Raw genomic sequence first — 23,983 nt, 5'->3', positions numbered from 1 at the left:
CAGCAAGTTGAGCCGAACCTTATCTTGAACATTCATACTTGCGCTATTATAGCATGGATTTTGACTTACATCCGGCAGGAATATCGTTTCGTTCGGTGCAAGAGTTGCTTTTCTAGGCCTTTTGTATGCATACCAGTCGTCAGAACACGGGCGTGGACTCTCTGTGCTGGTGCGTTAAGTTCGAGAGATATTTAAGCCAGATCTGCTGCCACTTCTGGGATTGTTCTGAACGCTCTTGGCCAGCTGAGGATGCGGTCTACAACTGCTTTGGCCGGATGGCTGCTCCTTCTGTCGGCTCAAAGCATAGCAGCTTCTCCACTGGCAGATTCAGAAGCCCAGAATGAGCACGAGAAGAGGCAACTCACAACTTTTGACTATGTCATCGTGGGCGGCGGAACAGCAGGTCTGGGACATCATCGAGTGCTAGCAATCCAAGAACTCCCACTGACTTCGACAAAGGTCTTGTCATGGCAAACAGATTGTCAGAAGATCCGGCCGTATCTGTCGCAGTAATCGAGGCTGGCTCTTACTACCAAGTCTCCAACCCATTGTTGAGCAGCACACCTGCAGGCGACACCTTCTTCGTTGGCGCAGATCCCAGCAAGGCACAGCCGCTGGTCGATTGGAAGATCGTAACACAACCACAAGCAGGAGCGAACGGTCGGCGAGTGCTCTATGCTCGTGGCAAATGCTTGGGAGGAAGCTCTGCGCGGAACTTTATGATCTATCAGAGACCAACTGTGGGTTCTCTGCAACAGTGGGCAGATGCCGTTGATGATGATAGCTATACCTTTTCGAACGTCAGTGCATTCGAACAGGACAGCGATGTCGCATTACGTGCTGACATCTGACAGTGGCTACCATTCTTCCAGAAGAGCGTGAGATTCTCCCCTCCTGGCCCAACTCGTGCTTCAAATGCCACCACTGGCTTCGACGCCTCAGCCTTCAGCGCAAATGGCGGGCCTCTGGATGTCTCGTACGCGAACTATGCCGGGCCCTTCTCCAGCTGGATACAAGGTTCTCTCAACGAGATCGGGGTGCCGACCAACGATGAAGGCTTCAATTCGGGAAACCTGTTCGGCGCCCAATATTGCAGCAGCACCATCAATCCCTCCGACCAGAAGCGAGAATCCTCTCAAACTTCCTTCCTTGACGCGGCTGCTAGGAGACCTAACCTTCGCGTCTTCACGCTGACCAAGGCCAAGAAGATTCTGTTCGAGAACAAGCGCGCGACCGGAGTGAGGGTCACATCAGGTGGATTCATACCGTACACAATCAGAGCCCGCAAAGAGGTCATCTTGAGCGCTGGAGCCTTCCAGTCACCTCAACTCTTGATGGTGTCGGGCATCGGTCCTGCCAGTACTCTCCGCAGATTCAACATCCCAGTCATCCAGGACCTCGCTGGAGTCGGACAGAATATGTGGGACCACATCTTCTTCGGGCCATCATATAGAGTCAAGGTAGAAACTCTGACGCGAGTTGTGTAAGTCCAAAGGCATGCTTCCTCAAACAGGCTGACAACGTTCTGACAATTCCTTCGTAGCAATGACCCCTTCTTCCTCGCTGCCAAATTTGCCGAGTACGAGAGCCAGAAGACCGGTGTGTTGACAAATCCAGTTTGCGACTTCCTAGGCTGGGAGAAGACACCAGCGGCACTCAAGAATGGCTTCAGTGCCACCGCAAGAGCAGAACTTTCTCGATTTTCCGCGGATTGGCCAGAGATCGAATACCTGTCCGCGCCTGGGTAAGCTCAACAACTCATTTATCTCACAGAAGCATGAGCACGTCACTTACATTTTCATTTCCCCCAGCTACGTCGGCGAGTTCTCGGATCTGCCAAGTACTCAACCCAAGGACGGATTCCAATATGCCTCAATTCTTACTGCTCTTGTCGCGCCCCTCTCCCGCGGCACGGTAACAATCTCTTCGTCCAACACAGATGATCTGCCGGTCATCGATCCCGCTTGGCTCACCTCGCGAACCGATCAGGAAGTCGCTCTTGCAGCCTACAAACGCAACCGAGCTGCTTTCGCCTCAAATTTCATGAAGCCGGTCCTTGCTGATCCGGTTGAGTACTTTCCGGGTCCGAGAGTACAGTCTGATGCAGAGTAAGTTGCCACACATGCTACAAGAACAATACCAATCAGATATCGAATGGCTAACTCGGCCGTTCCAATTACAGCATCCTGGCTACAATTCGCTCAACGCTCTTGACAGTCTGGCATGCTGCGTGTACTTGCAAAATGGGCGTGGCTTCTGACCCTATGGCAGTTGTGGATAACAGAGCCCGAGTCTTTGGTGTCACGGGCCTTCGTGTCGTGGACGCTTCTGCCGCGCCTTTGCTGCCGCCTGGTCATCCCCAGAGCTGGATCTACGCGTTAGCGGAGAAGATCTCGTCCCATATTCTCAACGAAGACTAGGAGATAGTGCCTGAGATCAGTTGTGATGAGTGGTGGTTTGTTCTTGCGCAGACGTGATGTATTGAGATACGAGCATAAGTCATATTTCCTCCATTTGCGAATTTGCTGGCTCAGCATGGACAATACAGCCCTTGGCTCAGTCTGTGACATCTTTGATGCGCTGCCATCCTCGCATGTAGGATCCACACTTCCCTGGCTGAACAATCCCGCCTTGGCCTTCGGCGTCATCTAGCGATGGAAGCGACAGCGGGCGCACTGCTGCAATAGACATTGCCTGCACCTGTAAATGAAGTATGGTAGCTCGTCGCCACAGTCCTCGCACACAAGCCACGGTTCATGCACGCGTTGGTAAGAGGGATGTTCGCATTCGTGGTGCTCCCGCAAATGGTCTGCAACGGCGTTCACGGCAGCAGCATCGCCGCCCTGTTGCTGGCGTTCTGCAACTCGTTGAGCTTGTTCAAGCAGACGAGTCTCGTCGTAGAGAGGGCACCTGCAATTCTTCCACGTCTCGCCGCACACGTAGCAGAACTCAGCTTTGCAACGGCAACTGCCAAGTGAGTTAGTTCAGGTCTCTAGAAATTGCGAGCTGCACACGAACGTCATATGGTTGCAGCCAGTGCGTAGTTCCACCATGTTTCCGCAGCCATTGCACTTTTGCCAGCCTTCCTGTCTTGCAATGTCCAAAATGGCTTGTTTGTCTGGATCTGGTGGACAAGCTCGACCAGGATGCATGCGATTCTTGCAAGATACGCACGTGAACTCGTTGCAGGTACGGCACAGCGCAACAGTATAGGCTCTGTTGATAGCTGGTATGTATGCTGAGCAAGACCCATCATGGCAGTATAGTCTAGCCTTGTCGTCCAGCTCCTCGCGCTTTCCCTCGAACCGGGCTGCCAAATCTTGGCCGAGCAATGCTCGCGTGGCTTCGAAGTCCAGAGGTTGGCGACAGCAACGGGGAGGGTAGAATGCTTCATTCTGGAGCGCAAGGCTGAACACCTGCTGCACGTCTTCCGCGCAGTAGTGGTGACCGCAGGGCGCCCGAACCAACTCATCGACTGAAGCGTTACATTGCTCGCGGACGACTGGTGGGGGCGGTGGGGGCGGCGGCGGAGCTCGAGCGGCACGATCTGCGCGATACTGTAGAAGGGTCACGCCAAAGAGTTCCCTGTGTGCTATCAATGTGATGTCTTGCGAAATGTGGTTTGGCTGCTTACTGTGCCACGGTAGCATCGCTGATTTGAGCACCTGCTGCAGTCTTGAGCGCTGCAATGTCTTCCAAATAAATGTTGATCAGCAGGTTGGCGGTGTCATTGTCCACGATATCAAGCTCGTGTGCCCAGTCCAGCACCAGGGGACCGACTGAAGGGTCTGCCATTGTGGGTGAAGGCGAGGGTCGGTGGTTGAACAAAATCAGACGAGCTGCGTCGAGGTACGTGTCTGCCTGAGAGAAAAGGTGGGTGCGCCTTCCAGAAGAAAACGTCCAAGGTAGGTGCGATAGCGTGAGGCAGGCGCGAAGAAATAATGCAGGCGCGCGTAGTTCGCGACCGACTTCAACAGCCAGAAGTGATCCGTGCGTTCAGCTGCAGCAACTGAGGGGCATCAAGTGCGCTCGTGCGCTTCGTCCTGCCGACCGAGGAGCAAAGATGCCACAAGAACAAACCGCTTGTAGGCCAGTGGCTGCTCGAAGGTGACCAGCAGATGCCTAAATCATGGATTGTGGGCTTACGACGCTACCTGCTTGTTCCTCATGAACATCTGATACGTCTCATTCTTGGTCTCCTCCGTGTATCCATAACCCAGATCATTGAGGAACTTCGTGAGTCCTTCCTCTTCGCCTGGCGGACACTGGATGGCGGCCAAGATCTTAGCGACGTCGCCTCCGTAGTTCCTGTAGTGGAACAAGGAGATATTGAACTGTGGCTGCAGTAAAGTGAGGAACTTGTACAGAGCGCCACCACGTTCAGGGAACTCGAACGCGAAGAGGCGCTCGTTGTCCGCATTGCTCCGCCCTCCCACAAGGTACCGGATATGTGACTTGGCCAGCTCGTCGGCGCTGATGTCTCGAGCTACCATGTCCTTCTTCTCAAGCCGGGAGATCAAATCTTGCACGTCTTTCGTGCGGGTTGCTGCGTTGACTTGGATACCGATCAAGACGTCGGCCGAGGCATCTGTAGCATATCGGTAGCAGAATTCGGTAACGACCATTGGGTTAACCTCCTCGACAAGTCCAGCGAATGCACCCGGACGCTCTGGGATAGTCACAGCAAGAAGCGCCTCTTTGCGCTCACCAATGGCCGCACGTTCAGCGACAAAGCGCAAGCGATCGAAGTTCATGTTGGCCCCGCTAGCAATGGCAACAAGCTGCCTTCTGGTATCTTGAGAAGGATTGCTCCTTACGTACTTCTTCAAGCCCGCAAGGGAAAGTGCTCCTGCTGGTTCCAGAATAGATCGGGTGTCCTCGAAAACATCCTTGATGGCGGCACAAATGTCATCAGTGTCGACCTGGATAACCTCGTCGACCACTTCCTGGCACAAGCGGAAAGTCTCCTCACCCACTAGCTTCACTGCAGCGCCGTCGGCGAACAAACCCACCTCCTTGAGCGTGACCCGTTTGCCCAATTTTAGTGACTGTACAAGAGCATTGGCGTCATATGTCTCGACACCAATGATCTTCACATGAGGTGCAAAGCGCTTAATGTAAGTGCCAATGCCAGCGACCAGACCGCCACCACCCACGCAGCAGAAAATGGCTTCCAGCTTATCCAGGTCTGCCTGCCGCAAGATCTCAGCACCGATGGTACCTTGCCCAGCAATGACATATGGGTCATCAAAAGGTGGAATGTTAGTTAGTCCATTGGCTACTGCTCTGCGATTGCATTCTGCTTTGGCCTCATCAAAATCGGCACCGTGCAAGACCACATTACCACCGAGCCGTGAGACATTGGAATGCTTGATCGCAGGTGTACCCAGAGGCATGGTAATCGTGGCAGGAATTTTGAGCTTTCGAGCCGAAAAAGCGACGCCTTGAGCGTGGTTACCTGCTGAACACGCAATGACACCCTTCCATCTCTCTTCTTTGGTGAGATGTGCCATTTTATTGTAGGCGCCTCGCAGCTTGAAAGAGAAGACTGGGAGCAAGTCTTCTCGCTTGAGAAGAACGGTCGTTTCTAGTCGATTGCTGATGTTGACAGCGTGTGTGAGTGGAGTCTGTTCAACGACATCGTAGACCTTGGCGGTTGTGATGAGGCGGATATACTATATTGACGTTAGCACTGCATCAAGCCTCTATTCCCTCAGGCCCCCCTGGTAGATGAGAACGCAGTGATTCACATCGATGAAGATTACTCACATCTGGATGGCCATTTGGCAAAAGTAGATGCTCAGGCAGGATAGCTCGGGCTCGATCTCTGGGTGTCGTAGAGATTGGTGATGCAGCGGCAGTGTATTCTGTCAATGCTAACGTTGTGTGCTTAGGTCTGGGAGGAGTTGTTGGAGTCTGAGGCTCGTCAGGAGTATGAGTGCCATTGGCGCCGTTGGCCAGCCCGTTCGCGTCTTCCATGTCCGCAGCGACAGGTCTCTAAACTATCTGGAAACAAGACGCTTGAAAGCGAGTTTCGGTCTGTTCGAAGTGGTGTTGTCACTCGTAGGGCGGTGGACTCATATTCTTGATGCCCAGGCGCGACGGTGAGCATTGGCGAAGCGGGAACTCCCGCTGCAGCAATCCCTGCTAGCGCCATCCTAGTTCCAAATCATGCACAGAAGCATCATCAACTCTGCTGCTGCGGAAGCTGTTCGGGAGTGCTTCGATACCACGAACTGCTCTTGACAATACGGCATTGCCTCATTCACGACTTACAAGAAGCAGCGCAGAGGCTGGGCGTACCCTCATCCCACTCCTTCACGACAGTGTCGGACCCGTGTTGCGTCGAGCACAGAGAGCACGAACACTGGAGAACTGTTGCATCATCGAACGAAGGACGAGTTTAGAACCAGAGCACACGACCACCATAGCCATGTCGGTACCCGGCAACATTAACACGGCGCCGCCGCCATCATCATTTGACGAAAACAATGAATTCTACGAAGAGTCGCGCATGGCCAAGTTCAAGCGAAGGCTGAAGGAGGAGCCATTGATTCCATTGGGATGTGCTTTGACATGCTGGGCATTATACGAAGCGTGAGTACAGTCAACCGTAGTGAAGGCTCAAAATATTGCGATTCTGATCCCCGGCACAGGACACGATCAATAAAGTCTGGCGACAAATACCGCACAAACCGAATGTTCCGACGAAGAATCTACGCCCAAGGCTTCACAATCCTCGCCATGGTCGGCGGAAGTGCGTACTGGGAGTCAGATCGCGCGAAGCGCAAGGAGTTCGATGGGCTCGTGGCCGATAAGCAAAAGAAAGAGAGGCATGAGGCATGGCTGAAAGAGTTGGAAGCACGAGATGAGGAGGAGCAAGAGTTGAGGGCATTGCGAGACAAGTTGATGAAGGCGCGGACAGCGGAGAAGCAAGGCTTCACGCAAGATGAGAAGAAGTTATTAGAGGAGAAACAGAGACGTGACAGCGGGCAAAACCCAGGTGGATTTGGGAGTATCAGAAGCGCCTTGGAGGAGAGCGAAAGACGGAGGACGAGTATCCTTGGCGCTGCTATGGAACTGTGGCAAGGCAGGAGATGACGCCGATACGAAGTGGAACGAGGCAGCTAAGTGTGTACTGCCCATTTCAGGATGCTGAATCTGCCTCACGAAACATCTGTACAGCACCTTAAAACCTACCAGCAATGCGGGCCAGCAATGGATGAACCGGTTCATCACATACTCAAATGCACGCGCGTTTCACTCTCGAGAGTTTCGAATTGAAGCGCTTGAGAATCAGGCTGATTTCGTAGCTTTCGGTGATACTTGACTCTTGCCAAGGGTCTGAGGTTGTTTGCGGCGGAATATCCGATGCGAACAGGCATGTTGTGTCAGAGTTCAACTCTGTTTGCGACTTCACTTGTCATTATATGTGCTGCAGTATAGACAGTTTGGCTGTTGTGCTTGGCTTATTGCAGCAGGAAGCTGTTGCAAATCAGGTAAGATCGAGAGCGATAAAATGTGGAGATTGCTACGAGCTTTTGATCCTCAGGAGCCCATCTGGCACTTGATATGGCGCACAAGAATTTGCAATTCTTTAGCCTTAGACTATAGGCCTCGACCACTGGTAAACGCCTATACTCTTGCTCAATGGCGGGGTTGCGCAACGAGCCGTGTCGCCGTGGTGAGGGGTGTTCGGCGCCATGCATGCTCTGAAGCTGTAGAAAGTATGGTTGGCGATGATCTCATCTCATAATAAAAGGAAGCATTCGAGCTCGTTCTTCCCAGATGTGTAGGCCATACAGCACGTCTCCCATCAGCCAGTGATCAATTCAGTCGCAGATATGAAGGCCGTCAAGGTGGTGGGATACCACCAGAACTTGGAGATGCAAGAAGCTCCTGAACCCAAGATTGAGAGTCCTCTAGACGTGATTGTGAAGATTGGAGCTGCCGGTGTCTGCAGGCAAGTATTCGGAATTCATTCTTTGCTTCCAAAGTGCCATCAACGGCTGACTGTCGACGGCGCGACAGAACCGATATCCACATTCTCGAAGGTCAATGGGAAGAGAAGGCCGGCGTCCAGCTCCCCTACACCATCGGCCACGAGAATGCAGGCTGAATTCACGCCAAAGGCTCCTCCGTTACAGGCCTGGAAGTCGGCGACCCAGTGATCCTTCATCCTCTCGTGACATGCGGTCTCTGCAGAGCTTGCCGCTTCGGCGACGATGTACATTGCGAGAACTCGACATTCCCGGGAATCAATGTAGATGGAGGCTACGCCGAGTACCTCAAGACCACCGCTCGAAGCGTCATTAAACTCGATCCAAAGTTACAACCTGCTGATGTCGCGGCTCTTGCTGATGCTGGCTTGACAGCCTACCATGCCGCCGCCAAAGCGGCCAAAGTCTTGCGGCCAGGAGAATTCTGCGTCATCATTGGCGCGGGAGGCTTGGGGCATATTGGTATCCAAGTTATGGCAGCGATTAGCGGAGCGACGCTGGTAGTGATCGACCGGAATCCAGATGCGTTGGCGTTGGCCAAGGACATTGGAGCCGACCATGTCGTGCAAGCGAAGGACGATGGAAGCTTTGTAAAAGAGGTCCTCGAACTTACAAAGGGGAAAGGCGCAGAAGCGGTGATTGATTTCGTCGCTGAGGGCGGCACGACTTCCACGGGCGTTAAGATGCTGCGACGAGCAGGAAACTACTACGTCGTCGGCTATGGCGAGAACATCAATATCCCTACAATTGGTAAGTGCACATGCTGTTCTTGAATTGGCTGCGACGATGCTAATCTGTACACCTTTTCAGACATCATCTCGACTGAGATCAACTTCATCGGCAACCTCGTGGGTTCTTACAACGACCTGTCCGAGCTCATGGTCCTCGCGGCTCAAGGGAATGTGAAGCTGCATACGCAACAATACAAGCTTGCCGATTTCCAGCAGGCTATTGACGACCTGAGTGCGGGTAAGGTCAGAGGAAGGGCTATTCTCGTCCCATAAGTTGGTAGTCGTCGATATGAGCAATATGAAGTGATGTGCAAAGAGTGATCATCGAGTTCGCGACTGAGGGGTCAATGCTGGGACATCAAGGTCGCCTCTATCGATCGCGTTGAAGCGTAGGTTCGCGACAGAGTAACTACTCCTCACAATGCTCCATTATTACTCCGCATTGCTATTACTATTATTACTGCTAGCTGACACACAGCATGTTCTTGTCTGAGCTCTGTATACTCGATATCGCAACGTGTCTCGCGTCTGTGTTCGCAACTTTTCGCCAAAAGGCCCGATTCACCTGTGTCTCTGATCCAAACTCTTCCGAGAGGAGTTTCTATGCCACTATAGCCACTCCCGTTAATCTTTTTAATATCCAATGCATGACTGCGTATGACGCTTCTTCTCGGACCCGAAGCCGGTGGATATTCGGCCATTTGCGACCACTCGGGAACAACATGATTACAGTATAACAACCACATCCGTTTTCCACTGAAGCGAGGACCATGAAGCCCTAAGCCATTTCCAAGCTCTTAGGCGCGTACGCCGTATGTCACATCGTGGTCCGTATATATTACTATAGTGGAGAAGCAAACACGTAAGTCCGAGCCCACTTGCTTCCCAAGCCACGTCCTGGGAGGTAACGCTTCGTATGTTCGTTTATGATAAGTCTTGGCGCTGTGCCACTCTACAGGCTTAAAGAGGCAGGCGAAGAGAAAAAGCGGAGCGGTGTGTCTTGTTGATGGACTTCTCACCGGTGGTCTCTACAGCGCGAATCCAATTGGTCCCGTTGTCGCAGATGCGCGTCTGTCCCGAGTCGTCGGAGTTATCTTCTGTCCTCTGCTCGGATTCCATCAATCATGGTGCTAGCTGTCCTATCGAACCGCCTGACCGTGTCGCTGATCTTTCTCGTGCATCGATGCGGGCGGTGTGACTGTCAAGATGTTGACTGATCAGGAATATATGCCGACTTTCAAGAGCCATGGAAAATTCACTTTGGCCTAGGTCTCAGCAGTCTTGACCATAATCCTTGCGCACGCGGACACGGTCGTCATTCCAGAGCCATGCGAGGCGGCAGCATGAGCCCACCGACCGTATTCTTCCCGCATGCTTTGGCGAGTCGCAGGTCCAATAGTAGAGGAATGTGTAGCGCATATGAAGGTGCATACCTGCAAGAAATTCGTTGCCGAAATTCGTGCATACATGTATCTGACCAGTACTCGATACGAGGCCTCCAACGCAGTGGACCGAAATTTGGGCGCAAGCAGTCTTTTGCCAGATGCTACATCCTGAGCAACTCTTCAAGTGCCCGTGCCCGAACACCTGTTGGCAGCGGCCGAAGAGGTCACTCTCGCTTGGCGATCTTGGTAGATCTAAGATCAGGCCATGTGTGTGGAGGTCCGCGGTTAATCCAGCCATAAAGATCGCAGGAAATACAAGAGCGAACGTAGCAATGATGGTACTGTGGATCCGGCACTCGTAGAGAGTTTCCAAAAATATAGAAGCTCCCTTGCCTCGCGGCTACAGATGTAACGATAAGAGGTGAAGCTGCCGCCTCCACTAGTAGGGCACGTATCCCGGCCCGGTAGGCCTCCATGCAGGTAAAGTGCTGCTCTCGGCTTTGGAAGCGCGGTGGTGCAGCCGTTGTCATACTGGACTTCTTGCCGAGCTGCAGAGCCTCCTAGGAAAAACCGGCCTCAGTATGAGTGGCGGACAGATGTGTCTCCATTACCTGAGCTCATATGCAGTCCCAGAATTGTCGCATACTATGACGGCTGTCTTCATATGTCGAGCGTGGCGGCCACGCATGCCATTTCTCCTTGGCCACCGGCATCCCTACGCATCAGTCCTTATGGTGTGAGGAAAATGTGTGACAGCGTCGGGATGACGTCCAGTCTGGCTCCTCACGCTTGTCCATTTGCAGTATTCGCATTGCCTGAAAGCCTCCGCGGGATGGACATGATGTGGCAAAATGTCAACGTAACTGGTGTTCTAACGCCGAAAGTGTCCTCGTCCCATGGTGGAAGGTATGCTCTACTCCCCAATGGCCTGGTTCGGCGGCCTTTTCTCGCCAAATCCAATATGTGTTCCCGGCATTCTCTTACCCCTGGGCCTCGCAATACGACGAAACAAGACTCGCTGCTCCCATCCATGAGCCCTTCTGATCAGATGAAAGGAAATCGCAAGCGCTCGGCGGCCTATCCGGGGCCGAAGCCTCCAGGAGGCGGATAATTGCTTGGTAGCTTGCGCGGTTGATCGTGTGCTGGCGAATGGGACGGTGCTGAGGGATACCATGGAACCTGATGAGCACCAGGATATGGCATTTGAGGGGTTCCAGGAGCACTTGCACTGCGCTGGCCATGGTGCACCGCATACTGTTGTTGGCCGTGGGAGGGTACAGAGGCTGGCATCGGCATCATGGGGTTAGCAGGGGCGGGCATAGCTTGCGGCCGGCGGTAGTCATTCTGTAGCTGGGGGGCCTGTTGATACGTCGAGTAGTGCTGTGGGTAATTTGAATACTGCATTGGCCTCCCGGCCTGAGATTGGTGCTGCCAGGCATGCGGAGGCTGCTGCACGTGCTCGTCGTATCCACCGTATGCCACCTGCGATGCGTTCGAAGGAAGCTGCTCGTAAGGCTCAGGCCCAGGGAATGGCGCTACGTCCGGAGCTGGTATGGAATTGTATCGCGTGAACGACTGTTGAGCACTCGGAGTGTGCGCTATCGATGCCTGCCGGCTCTGGGCTGCGGCGTCAGGCGGTCCCCATTGCGAGGCTGGTTGAGCTGGGCCCTGGAACGAATAATCGTGCGGTGAATATCCTGTAAAATCATCAGTGTGCACGCATGGAGGGCAAAGGGTTGTGGTGATACCTTGCGTCGGAACGTCTGTGCTCGGGACGAGAGGAACTCCTTGATAAGCAGTTGATACTGGCGGAGGCGGTGCTGTGGGCGGATAGTTCGTCATGAACGCGTGCTGATCGAACCCTCGCGCGCCTCCTGGTTGCAGTGGTGATGTCGAAACCGCCGACGAGGGCGCGGAGGGAATGTTCGTCTTGCTAGAACTGTCCGATCGCGCATCGATGACGGCCTGCTGGTCGACGGGATAGAAGACGCATTCTTTCTTCAAACGTATGCAGTTGTTACATCTCTGTTCGGGGTCGTCCTCTGCGACGACGCATCTGATCTTACGACGACGGCAGTGAGCTGCCTTAGTGTCAACATAGTACTTGCACGAGCGGGATGTACGGTAGCGCGTGCCGTCCAGACACGGCTGGATGATGGAGCTTGCAGGATGAGAACACGTAACGTACCACAAGCGATCGATATCCTCTGGTAGCCAAGTTTGTTCCTCTTCTTGTCGGCCTCCGATTCTGACATGATGTTGTCTCGAAGATGTGGTGTGGAGATGGATTTGGTGACTATTTTGTCGGTCTTTGTTTTGGACGATCTCTGCTTCTTCCTGTTCAGTAGTCCAGGCGGTTGTGGGGTTCCCGTCGCAAAGGATACATTGGCGTGGGTCTGCGAATGATATTCCGGAGGAGCTGCGACTGCATTGCCTTCCCGCCTTGGATCGGATTGTGCAGAGCCATGCTGAGGCAGATCTGAAGCCATGACGAGAGTAGTACAACGCTAAAGTTGCAGCGACTGTCCAGAGACCCCGGTCCTTCGAAAATTATGAGTTTACCGCGCAGGCAAGACAAGCACATTGATTGGTGGTTTCAGTGGTAGTTCGCCTTCTGCAGGCACGGTGATGCCGATGCGAATGCGGGTGGTGTGACAATATCTGTCCGACAAGCCTTTTAGTTGTATGCAGCGCCGCGTGCCCCGTTGGTGTATTGGAAGATCCCGCCTAGAAGAAGTGCCTCTCGAGTCAATTAGTGCCGAATAGTCGCAGTTCCAGTGTGGCGTTCCCAGAGACCTGGTCGCGCTAGAGCACTCGCGCACGACTGTGAGGAATGGCTGCAGTGTGCAGTGAGGTCACCGGTACGTGTGACCAATGACTTTTTGATGACAGATTAAAGCTCTTCCCAGAGACACTACTAGAGGCACAGAACTCTGATGCCGAAAGAGAAGGTGTCCGAACAGAGTTAAAAGTCCGGCGCAGTTGGACGGTCTACTGCAGGTGTAGGCTGAACGTGCCGCATCAACCGGTGACGGACTAGATTCCGAGCGTAGTGGCGAGGCAGGTTATTCGAAGTGGGCGCATATTGTTGAGGCGTTGTCATCGAGTGATCCACAATCATCAGTGACGCTGTGGAAACAAGCGTGGCGTCATTAGCTCGAGAGCCTCTACCCCGATTGCGCCAATGTATGAGCGCAGAAAGGGTGTTTGATGCCTGCCAGGATCCATGTCGACGGAGGCGTTTTTCTGATCTGTCAGGCGGCTCAGGGCAGCGCTAGAATCGGCGAAGCCAACGTAAATCTTAACGTCTTCATGGTTTCATGTCCACAAAAGGAGCTCCTACACATGAGTTGGCGTGTTGCGAATGCTGTCGAGCTTCAAGTTGAGCAAGAACGGTCGCTAATCTGAGACGACGTTGCTAGTCATCGGATACGATACCGGCCACTTAAACAATGCGTTTACGACTGGCCACATGAGACCTTACTTTCACCTCCCAGCCCTGTACGGACCTCCTAACGAATCTCACACAGCCTGTGAACCGCAGCGCCGTGCTTAGGTTTGTCTTTGCCATTCAGCATGCTCGGTGCCGGTGCCCGGAGGGAGCGTGACAATTGTTTTAGTGCTTCGCTTGTGTGCTTGTTGCTCATCAGAGCGCGCTTGAATGGCAAATAATGTCACTCGAGGATTGGCTCTTATCTCGGTTCCTCTTAAGCCTTGTCCAGACGCTAGCGGCAGGTTGCGTGTCCTTCAGGTATGCCAGGCTCGTCCTGACTGAACTGCCAGTAGATCTGACAGATGTGCTCGGCGACTGAAGGATGTTGCAGCAAATCTCAGCTCCTGCTGTCGATCCCTACGTGCGTCTCGTGGTTCACTTTCGTGTCCTCCGTAGTACCGCCGCAAGGAAGCGTCTAGCAGCTGCTGCACATGGACAAGACGTGGCGTTGGACGATTTGGCGGGGTTTAGATTTGAGATTAATCTTGGCTGGCAGCTGTCCCCTGCCGCATTCCCGAGGGAGGAAGCTTATCATGCTCGGTGGCGTCTGCGAAACGTTCAGCTCATAGCTGGCTTCATCAGTAATTCCAAAATCACAGTAGCGCAAGCCGACCGCTGCGCAGCTGACGACACGTAGGTTCTGGCAATTCGAAGTTATTTTCCAGCGATGTGAGTTTCCCTGCCAAGAGCTCACCAAGCATGATTTCATCGGTTGATGCAGGAAACCTTCCAGCCACGTGAGATAGATGAGATACTTGTCGTCTTAAGGTTATGTACCGTGCACCGAGTCATTTGGCTCGGACGTTGCCTGGCGGTCTTGGAACCTTTTATGCGCTGACGATCCTGGGCTGTTCCCTCGATCAAATTCGCACTCCACCTTCCCAATTAACGACTTCGCGCTCCCGGAAGACAATGTGCGAGCCGCATACCGGATGAGTTGTAATTCGGCTTCACCACTCGGAAACCTTCGAGCCATCCATGCCACGGCAACGAGCGGCCTCAAGTGGGCGAGGGACACTAAAATAAGCGCAAGAACCGCGATAGGGCACCCCAACATCGTGGTAGATCGGACGACGATGATCTGATCTGCGCATTGCATGTGAAGCTGCATTTGGCAACCGATGGTCTTCAGGCGTCCGATAACGGGCAGCGCAGCAAAGAGGCCGCGCTCCAGTGCTTGCGACATAGGCATACGGCATGCATTTGCTCTTGCGGCTCCAATTCACTTCCGATAGTTCAGTGCCGTGCCGTGCGCACGCTCGCAGGGTGTTTTATGACAGGCATCACAGCAGACTTTCACTGCCGTGACTGCATATCAAATCGTCTTAGAACTCTTCGGCAGTGGATGGTGATGCTGCAAGAGCATGTGTCAGCATTGCAGGTGGCGTCGGCTCTTCCATTCCATACCACTATCGCACCTGCGTATATTCCTGTCCCCATATACTCAAAGGACAGATCATTTCCTTCTGGAGGAAGCCACCATTGCATGGTCTGCCGCTGCTCCCCGCAGCCGGTACATCTCGATCTGGAAGCAGTTGCGCTCGAGTTCGAAAGACATCTTATTATTAGCGCTGGGAACAGCGTTCACTGAATAGTAGACTTTGCGTTGAGTTCTTCTTCTTGTTGATGATGAGGAAGGAAGGGTCAATATGTTTCAGCGACGTCGGTAAAATTACTTTCCCGGATCCACATGGTGTGAATGCTTGTCGCTCTGATCCGCTGTCATTCTGTTTGCGGTGGAGCTGTCGACATTGTCGAGTCGGTTTAGGAGTGAGCTCCTCCCCTTTTGCGCTCAATTCGCCTCTCTTCGAAACCGAATATTCGACGGATCACCATGCTCACCACCCGCTTCTCATCGATCTGACACCGGCTGGCAGCCGAGCACGGCCGCAGTGGCTCTTGTGCAATACATAGCCACGCTAGACTCCCGAGTCATGGATGGCGTTGACTAACAGCAGATTGACTACAAGGAATAGCCTTACGATCCATCTCTGGTGGCTCAAAGTTTGTCTTGGCGAAAGCAAACCACTGTTCCCGAACACACCCGAATATATCCGTGTTCTGGCGGGATACTAAGCTCTGCGACACGACCTTGCTCCCATCTCTCATTGACATACTTCAAACGGTGCGATATTGAGGCTCGGACGACGTTCATGGTCTTGCGCTACAGATTCTTAGTATGAAAGGAGCGACAAGATCGCCCTTCATAGCTCCTAGCTCCAAAATGAACCAAGATGTCACGCAGTAGCTCTCATGCAAGTGTCGACAACCGACCATATTGGGTACATCGTATTCGCCGCGTGTAACTCGCGTGCGTGCAGCACCACTAGCTGGGCTAGGTGACTGCATGTATTCCACATTCACATGGTACAAATGAATTCTGAGAGTGAGGTGCATTGTTGATTGCCATCAAAATTCAGGGATCCAGTCCACGCGTCCGAACCCTAAGATCTTCTTTATGCAAGGAACACATCTCATGCCACTTCGTATAACTTCGTATTGTATTGAAGATCATCAACTGAGAATACTAGATTCAATGTTGAATGCCCCTTGCCCGGTCGCCTGCGGCGTGAAACAACGACAAAGTCCTTGAATCGTTGCAGTCCTCCGTGCGTACATACACTGTGCCTCTGATTTGAGATGTGCACACCGCCGCGATAAATGATGCCATAAGATAGAGTTCAAAGGCCAATAGAGTTCAAAAAATACTAGACTTCAGGTACTACCTCTTAGGGCACACTCAGCATACTATGACTGTTTGCTCACGCTGATGCTGTCGCTTGCAGTGTGAAACAACGAAGAAATACTTGAATCGTTGTTGACCTCCATGCCCAAACGCCCCGGTCCTCCAATCTGACATGTGCATATCACTGTGAGAAGTGCCCGTCATCAGCAAGAAATATCAAGATTGACGACGCCACAGCAGGACCGAATAGCAAAGTCGTACAGTGGCTGAGAACCAGAGCGTCGGGAACATCACAGCATGACCACATGCATAAGGTTCGGGCGAGAGTCCGACGCGTGAAACACAGAACGCCAACACACCAGCGCTTTGCAATGCCTCAGAGGCGTATGGGGAACGCTCCGCGATTCATAGCCCTCCGAGTCAATCCCCGGCACGTTGAAGCTTGTTGATGATTAGATTGTCCGTTCCACAAATGTATACGGGAAAACACTCCGCACAGTCAGCGAAGTTATACAATACAATAGAGCCCTCAGCGGCGGATCCCAACACCTTGAAGCTTATTGAACATTATACTTCCGGTTCTGCGTATGCATGTGGCAGAGTGTAGAAAGGGGCCGCGGAGTTCGGCTGAAGCCTAAAGAAGAGATTAAAAAGTCGTGGCTTCGTGGGATCAACAGCGATCGGTCTGTGGCCATCGGTATCGTTCTGTTCCAATCGGTTACGACCCCAGCCATAATCCGGAACACAAGCAGAGCATTGATAAGCATTCAAGTCATGATGCCACCACCCTTCACTCTCAACGCAACCTGAGCCAGATTTTCAAACGTGTCCAGCTGATCCGTCTTGTCAGGCATGTACTCTCCACTGGCTATGCAATGGACCTTCATGTTCGGATGGTATTTGAGATTGTTGAGCAGTTTGGGCGTGATGAGGAAGTACTGCGAGGTGTGCTCGGCGCAAGCGATATCGACCATGCGCGAGTGAACCAGCCTCTCGTTTCGCGGATCCATACCCTGGTTGATCTCATCAACGACTCGGAATGGTGCTCGTGCCATGCTCTGAAGGGCCATGAGGTAAAAGATTGTCGAGACTGCGCGTTCTCCTCCAGACTGACGGTGTGAATCCAAAACCTGGAGCTGCTCATTCTCCCTGCAAGTTCATTAGTATGAGCTTCACACTTGCAAGAACGATGATACACATACCTGAACTTGACCTTGATCTGGATAGCCCATTCAGCAAAGTCGTCCTGCTTGTCAATACCGACCTCGCCCGCACACTGAATGCGCGCGAAGTTTTCAGCAAAGGCATCCGATATCTGCCGAATGAGCTCGTCAAGCTGTGGCTCCCACCTGCTTCGGATATCGCGAATCTTGGCACCAAGTTCCTCCAAGTCCTCCTCTAAGGTGTCGCGACGAGTTCGCTTGTCTTCAATCTTCTTTGCGCGCTCTTCGTAATCTCTGATCAGGTTGGCGTTCCCGTTGCCTGCCAGTAAGTCAAGGGATGCCTCCACAGAGGTGATCTCCGTTTCGAGCGCAGTGGGTTCCAATCCAAGGACCAAAGTGTGAACCTCTTCCTGCAGATCTGTCAACTCGCCCATCTCGTTGGAGATGGCCACGCATTCTCGTTGTTTTTGGACGCCAAGTCTCATAAGCTCCTCCTTCTCCTGCTTCGCGCTCTCGCTTTTCTGCTGTGCGGCCTGCAAGCGATTGAGATCCGCTTCGTTACGAGCCTTCAGTTGGTCAAGGTCTGAAGCAGCTTCTATGCGATTGATCTCCACTCTTATCGCCTGTTCCTGGAACGATTCCAGATTGCGGACTGCCCTGCCATGATCAAGCGCAACCTGGCCCTGATCCATATTCAGCTGCATCTGCTTCTGAGAAATTTCCCATTTGCGGCCGTCGTGCTGTGACAATTGTTCCTGTAACTCTGCGAGACGTGCCTCGGTGCTCGCCAGTTTGGTTGGAAGTCCATCGAATGCCGACTTCTGGTGCTGTAACTTTGCTTTTTCATCTTTGATGGCTTGCGATTGATCAGTCAGCGTTTTCACCTCGTCGCGAAGTTGACCATATCGAAGTCTCAGCCCCTCCATTTCTTGTTTGATGTGGTCAAGTTCACCTCGCAGTTCTCTAACCTTGGCGTTGCTCTCCTCCTCGGCTTGTGTGCTCACAGGAGCATCGGTCAAGAACCTCGACTTCTTCAGCTGGGCTACCTTGGTAGAAGTACCCGCGTCGCCATACTCTGACCGACGAACGATCTGATAATGGTTAGCGGGCGTGACCCAAGCGCTAAGCGCTGATCTCTTGAGCAGCTCGAATTGTTGCTCTGTAGTGTCGCGGTTGCAGAACGCGGTCCTGTGGACGTTCCTACCGTCGCAAAGCATAGCCAGGACTGGCTCTGGTCCTTCTATCCGATCCAATAGCCATCCGTCCAGGCCCATTCGTGTCATGTCCTCAGTCGAGATCTCAGGTTTTGGGAACTTGTCGAGGCCCTGGGTCGCCGAGCGAATGTTCACATCGGTGAGTTTCATGACCTGGTACGCCTGATGAGACAGTGTTTTGAAGTCGCGCGAATCCGTCACTGTGAATGCTTTGAGCTCGCTCACGCCCACCACAGCCTCGATCCAGTCCGCATTCCGTGAGCCCTGGACGGAGCATTCAATCATGGGTGGTCCATAGACCTTGTTGTGAAATTTGTCCTGGTGGGCTTGGATCCATTTCCAGAGATCGGCCGACGATTGAGATACGCTGGAAAGCTTGCTCTCCAATTTGCCAGCCTGCGATTGCAAATGAGTCTGCTTTTCCTGCTCCGCCTCGATCATTCGTTTACGCTGCTGAGCCGACTCTTTCAGCTCCCCCATTGAATCGTGGTTTGCACTCTGCTCTTCCTGAAGTGTGCGAATACGTCGGCTCATTTCTGTGACCTGTTGGTTCGTTTCTGCAGCATCGAATGCAGCAGGAGGGCTGGTCATTGCATTCTTAATGCTTGTAACGTCTCGCTGCAGTTTCAGCACGTTTGATTTGGCCTTTGTCGCGCTCGCATCCTCCGCCTTAATTTCTTCGTCACATTCTGTGACCTTTTTTCCAATATTGTCGAATTTCTGCTGCAGCTTGCTGACCGTGTCAACACCATGCAGCACCATCCGCTCCTTGGATTTGAGGAAGCGCTCAACTGTGTTGAGGTACTCCTGCTTCTCATTGACTGCTTGCATGTTGGGCTGGATTTGCTGCTCGAGCCGTCGCAGCTCTCTGGCGGCGTCTTTCGCGGCGACCTTTGCTTCGGTGTGCTTCCTCCTCAACTCATTGAATTCACTGACTGGCTTGAACTTTTTCAACAATGCAAGCTTTTCTTTGACCACTTCGCGCTCACGCATGCGCTCCACATCGTTGGCTTGAGCTCTTTGACGATCTTCGAGCTTTTTTAGATCTTCGATAAGATTCTGTTGGTCATCCTGCAACTGCTTCTCTTCCTTTCGCCACTTCTTGAGGTCTTCGTGATATTCCGACATGTAGGTCGGCGCAGCAGCCCTCTGCGTCTGCACGAGCAGATCGATAGGAGACAACGCCGCGAACTCGACGACTCGATCTTGAGGCAAGAACTGGCACAAATTGTCCACCTGGATAGAGAAGCTTCGCACAAATTCTTGCACCGCTTTGTTGGAGACTGTCTTGCCGTCAATCTTGAAAGCGGTCTTCTTCTCCTGGTTGTTCCGACCACTTCCATCACGAGTGATCTTGCAGCCAATGATCGGGTTCGTCTGTTGTCGCGTCGGGTCCGCCTTGAGCTCGATCTCAATGACAGCCTCCTTGCATCCGTGCTTGACAAATTCGCTGATGTCCTTAGCCCGACCCAAATGCTCTGGCTTCCAACCGAGACCCAGACATATGCCGCAGACCAGTGTACTCTTCCCTGTGCCGTTTGGTCCAATTATCATGTTGAGGTTCGGCCCAGGATGGAAGGTGGCGTTTGTGTACGTGACAAAGTTCCTCATCGAAATTCGTACAATCGAGCCAGGCTTATGCTCTTGCTGAGTGTGCTCGCTCGTCGTGGCACGGGCTCGTTGCTTGCCTTTCGGTGAGCGTCTGTAGCTGTCCGGGAGGATGTCTCCTTCTGACTGCTGAGTCGTTAGTCCAGACTCGAGGCCCAAATTGACTGCATCATATATGCACACCTCTGAAGGCACCTCATCTTCCTCCTCGTGTTCCCCACTGTCGTCGAACCGACGCCGCTTGCTGGCCTGTGATTCTGCGTCCGTATCCTCCGCATCCGAGGCAGACCTTCGACGTCTCTGGGGCGGCGACACAGGTGGCGACGATGAGATCTCCATGTTGGCGGGGTGTGTCGCGGTATGTCTGCGGCGAGAAGGCAGAAGGGGTGTAGTGGGAGGTCGCGACGCGTCGAGTCGAGTCGCGAAGACGCGTTGGCCAAAAATCGAAGTCACGTCACCAAAGTTTCACGGTGGCACACACTTCAGTCACGAGAACAACAATTGGATTCACTTCATGTCGTTCCGCAGAGAAAGTTCGGCCACGACAAGCATGACAGAGACATGAGATCAGTGACGAAAACCGACTGACAGTGATGACCACGACCATGCCGAAGCAAAATCCGGCCAGACCAGCTGCGAAAGTCGATGCAGGCTCAAAGAAGCGCAAAGATCCGCCTACCAACGCCAATAATGGGAAGAAAGACAACAAGAGACCAAGGAACGACCATCGCTCCAAGCAACGAGATATGCGGGTGCTGGCCACTCAAACGTCCTCTAAAGCCTTCAAAAATGGCCAGCTAGACGTCGACACTTTTGTCAAATCTCGCGAGTATGAAATCAGAGCTCTAGAAGAGGGCATGTCGAGGAGTAAGCAAGCCTTGACGAAGCGAGCATTCCAGCAAGTGCCCCGAGACTTGAGACGACGAACGGCGAGTCACAATGTCAAGCGTGTGCCGAAGCGGCTGCAGCCGCGAGCGAAGAGGGAGGTAGGTTGATGTTCAACTAATGTTGGACGAAGGGGCGGGGGACAATCCTCATTCTGCATGGTATGCTAATGATAGACAGATGGTGGAAGACAACACTCCTACTGTAAGCTCCAAGACCCGAAAGCCAACAAGACACATGCGATTGCGTCTCGAGACTGTAAAGAAGTTGCGTGCGTTGGGTGCGAAAAGCAAAGCATCCAAAGACGGAAAGGCAGAGGAGAAAGTCACCGTGCGACCTTATCCAAAAGCAAATGCGCCAGACACAGCAAATGACACTGCTGTAAAGACCCGCACAGCAAAAGTCAAGAAAGTCAAACTGGCCACACCTCCCAAACCAACGGCCAGATTTCGGAAGCGTCAAATCGACAAGACCTGGCTGCCAACGCACATGTTCCATGCAAAGAGAGCTCGTATGACTGCACCGAAAGAGGCATTGTGGCGATTCTCAATACCCCTGACACCTACTGCAAAGAGCTATCGTCCCACGCACAGATCTGCCAACGAGCGTGGAGCCATCGCTTGGGACATGAGTTACATGGCGACTATCAGCCTCTGTGGGCAGCAACGGAGCATTGAAGGCGTACTGAAGGCTCTCCACCTAAATTCGAAGACTAATGGTAACGATCCTTGGAGCGCACAATCTGAAAGATGGCGAAAAGGATCACGAGCATTCAATGGATTCGTTCTCGAACGTGAAGCACCGCACAAGCCGATAGCTCCAGTGACTGTATTGTGGTCGCCACAAGCAGCGAAGGCGGGGTCTGACACAGCAGAGACGAATGCAAAGCAGCTTCGGACAGCCTTTATCAGAGTACATCCCGCCGCTTTCTTGCAACTGTGGGAAGAGGTAGTCAGGCTGGCTAAAGTGGCGAAACCTCAAATCAGTGTCGAAGACTTGCGCTACGAGATTGGTAGCATAGAAATAACAGGCCCAGGTGCGACGGAGGCGCTACTGGGCGCTCTCTGGCCTTCTCCAACAACGAACGCAGCTATCACTGAACCTGCAAAGACATGGAACGCCTTAGCAGGCTTGACAGATTTGGCGCTTCTGCCACGCGATGTGGTCATTGGACTGGACGTGCAAGATCCCCGACTGCATCATCCGCCACGACCTATCAAGCTTCCGCAAACAACAGATGCTCAGCAACGACTTCTCGAGCTATCAGCGATTTGGCCCCTTGAGGCAGAGCACATATCATCAGGACTGTTTGACCGACGAGCTCGACAACGTGCATCTTCTGCTTTGCCGACTCAGAAATCAATCAACAGACGCAAGACCACTGCCGTGCCTGGTCAATTCCCGGAACTCCTGCCCAGTGACCCCTCAATTCCTACAATCATCTATTCTACCACGAATAGCAAGTCTAGGGCGAGCTCGTGGACAATGCTTCTGCCGTGGAAGTGTGTTCAGCCTGTGTGGTACAGCATCATGTACTATCCACTTTCAACTGGAGGTCAACCGCGCTTTGGGGGCCTCGACGAGAAACGTCAGCTGGCTTTCGAGACCAATCAACCCTGGTTTCCTGGTGATTATCCTGGGACTAAGGCCGGTTGGCAGTGGGAGAAAGAGCAAGCAGAGAAGAGAAAGGATCACTGGGCGCGTCGACCGAAGAGCAAGCGCGTGAACTGGGATGTCGTTAAGGCTGGTGTCGGCGTCAAAGGAGAGATTGGGCTCGGCTGGGCTTGCGACTGGTCAAGGCTGCTCAACGGGCCACCAACGGAAGCCCCTCCGAAGCCAGTCGAAGAGAGCACCGGCGAAGACACTGCCATGCCCGACGCCGCTTCCGCCGAAGCACAACCACCGCCTGCGCCTGAAACGGTGCAAAGTCAAAACACCCCACCCATAACCTCCATTCCTTCCTCCGAGGCCTCACGTCTACTCCATGCATCCTCGCCAGAAACCACCATTGGTTCCACCCTCCTCAATCCCACGATAACAATATCTCTCCACTGCCTGACGCGCGGCACTCCGCAGACCTGCGCTCGCATCTACCGCCTCCCATCAACATCTTCAGCACTCCGCAAAGCCTGGCTGGCCCTCCATCCCAACAACAAACCTCGCAAGTCCGGACCCAAAAACGGCCTTCCGCCTGCCCTTCCCAAAGACGCTCCGGCATACCTCGTCCAACGACACCTGGCCCAATCCCTCGTCCAAGGCGTCCGTGCTAATGAAGAATCATATCCCGAATGTCCTGGAGAAGAAGATCTGATCGGCTTCGTAACGACAGGAAATCTGAATTTGAGTGAAGGGAGAGGAACGGGGATAGGCAATCTATTGCTGAGCAAGGTTCTGGAGGATTGGAAGAAGAATGGGGAAGAAGAGGCAAGATTGTGTATCGTGAGAAATTCGGGACAGAATTTGGGGAGGTTGGCGAAGTGGGAGCTTGCTTGAGGCGTAACGGGGAGAGAATACTAGACCCTGAGGGGGGAATGGTATCTAAGCTTCAAGTGTAAAGCCTGAAATGGACTCTGTTGGCTCTCGAAGTTGGAGTTGTGATGTATCTGCTCTCGTGAGCACGACTCGAAACTTCATTCCGCGGCAGTCGAGTTAAGTTGCCGACATTGGTAGCATAGAACAACGAACGCTCCACAATTGACAAAAGAACAGTGTTCGCGGCCATGTTTACAACGAAATGATGATTCTTGCTTCCTGATCGAGGGGTATATCGTGATACGTGCGACGAAAAACAAACAACACACAATTCCGAACAAAAAAC

General features: G+C 53.0%; 8 protein-coding genes across 8 annotated transcripts; 4 read left to right on the top strand and 4 right to left on the bottom strand.

Annotated features, from left to right (window-relative positions):
• Window positions 1-249: 249 nt before the first annotated feature.
• On the top strand, window positions 250-2,420 carry RHO25_001637 (uncharacterized protein; the record flags this gene model as incomplete). Its single annotated transcript, XM_023594247.2, has 6 exons — window positions 250-403; window positions 460-800; window positions 855-1,483; window positions 1,544-1,744; window positions 1,812-2,108; window positions 2,183-2,420. The coding sequence occupies 6 exons, from the start codon at window positions 250-252 to the stop codon at window positions 2,418-2,420; spliced, it is 1,860 nt and encodes a 619-aa protein (XP_023459137.1).
• Window positions 2,421-2,648: 228 nt separating this feature from the next.
• RHO25_001636 (uncharacterized protein) lies at window positions 2,649-3,795 on the bottom strand (the record flags this gene model as incomplete). The annotated part of the gene is made up of 3 exons (XM_065602129.1): window positions 2,649-2,967; window positions 3,019-3,585; window positions 3,635-3,795. 3 exons carry the CDS (start codon window positions 3,793-3,795, stop codon window positions 2,649-2,651), a joined length of 1,047 nt encoding a protein of 348 aa, XP_065458201.1.
• Window positions 3,796-4,142: 347 nt separating this feature from the next.
• ILV1 (threonine deaminase) lies at window positions 4,143-5,979 on the bottom strand (the record flags this gene model as incomplete). The annotated part of the gene is made up of 2 exons (XM_023594245.2): window positions 4,143-5,675; window positions 5,770-5,979. 2 exons carry the CDS (start codon window positions 5,977-5,979, stop codon window positions 4,143-4,145), a joined length of 1,743 nt encoding a protein of 580 aa, XP_023459143.1.
• A 454-nt stretch (window positions 5,980-6,433) lies between these two features.
• On the top strand, window positions 6,434-7,101 carry RCF1 (Respiratory supercomplex factor 1, mitochondrial; the record flags this gene model as incomplete). Its single annotated transcript, XM_023594244.2, has 2 exons — window positions 6,434-6,597; window positions 6,657-7,101. 2 exons carry the CDS (start codon window positions 6,434-6,436, stop codon window positions 7,099-7,101), a joined length of 609 nt encoding a protein of 202 aa, XP_023459144.1.
• Window positions 7,102-7,844: 743 nt separating this feature from the next.
• On the top strand, window positions 7,845-9,004 carry RHO25_001633 (uncharacterized protein; the record flags this gene model as incomplete). Its single annotated transcript, XM_023594243.1, has 3 exons — window positions 7,845-7,953; window positions 8,148-8,750; window positions 8,811-9,004. The coding sequence occupies 3 exons, from the start codon at window positions 7,845-7,847 to the stop codon at window positions 9,002-9,004; spliced, it is 906 nt and encodes a 301-aa protein (XP_023459145.1).
• Window positions 9,005-11,193: 2,189 nt separating this feature from the next.
• On the bottom strand, window positions 11,194-12,605 carry RHO25_001632 (uncharacterized protein; the record flags this gene model as incomplete). Its single annotated transcript, XM_023594242.1, has 3 exons — window positions 11,194-11,813; window positions 11,865-12,197; window positions 12,305-12,605. 3 exons carry the CDS (start codon window positions 12,603-12,605, stop codon window positions 11,194-11,196), a joined length of 1,254 nt encoding a protein of 417 aa, XP_023459138.1.
• Window positions 12,606-17,062: 4,457 nt separating this feature from the next.
• Window positions 17,063-20,619, bottom strand: RHO25_001631 (uncharacterized protein; the record flags this gene model as incomplete). Its single annotated transcript, XM_023594241.2, has 3 exons — window positions 17,063-17,444; window positions 17,498-20,406; window positions 20,464-20,619. The coding sequence occupies 3 exons, from the start codon at window positions 20,617-20,619 to the stop codon at window positions 17,063-17,065; spliced, it is 3,447 nt and encodes a 1,148-aa protein (XP_023459139.1).
• A 254-nt stretch (window positions 20,620-20,873) lies between these two features.
• Window positions 20,874-23,658, top strand: RHO25_001630 (uncharacterized protein; the record flags this gene model as incomplete). The annotated part of the gene is made up of 2 exons (XM_023594240.2): window positions 20,874-21,266; window positions 21,346-23,658. The coding sequence occupies 2 exons, from the start codon at window positions 20,874-20,876 to the stop codon at window positions 23,656-23,658; spliced, it is 2,706 nt and encodes a 901-aa protein (XP_023459140.1).
• Window positions 23,659-23,983: the final 325 nt, after the last annotated feature.

Source organism: Cercospora beticola, chromosome 1 (genome assembly GCF_033473495.1).
Source record: "Cercospora beticola chromosome 1, complete sequence".
NCBI classification, from domain to species: Eukaryota; Fungi; Ascomycota; class Dothideomycetes; order Mycosphaerellales; family Mycosphaerellaceae; genus Cercospora; species Cercospora beticola.
Note: the sequence above shows the minus strand (reverse complement) of the source record. Positions and strands in the feature narration are given on the sequence as shown.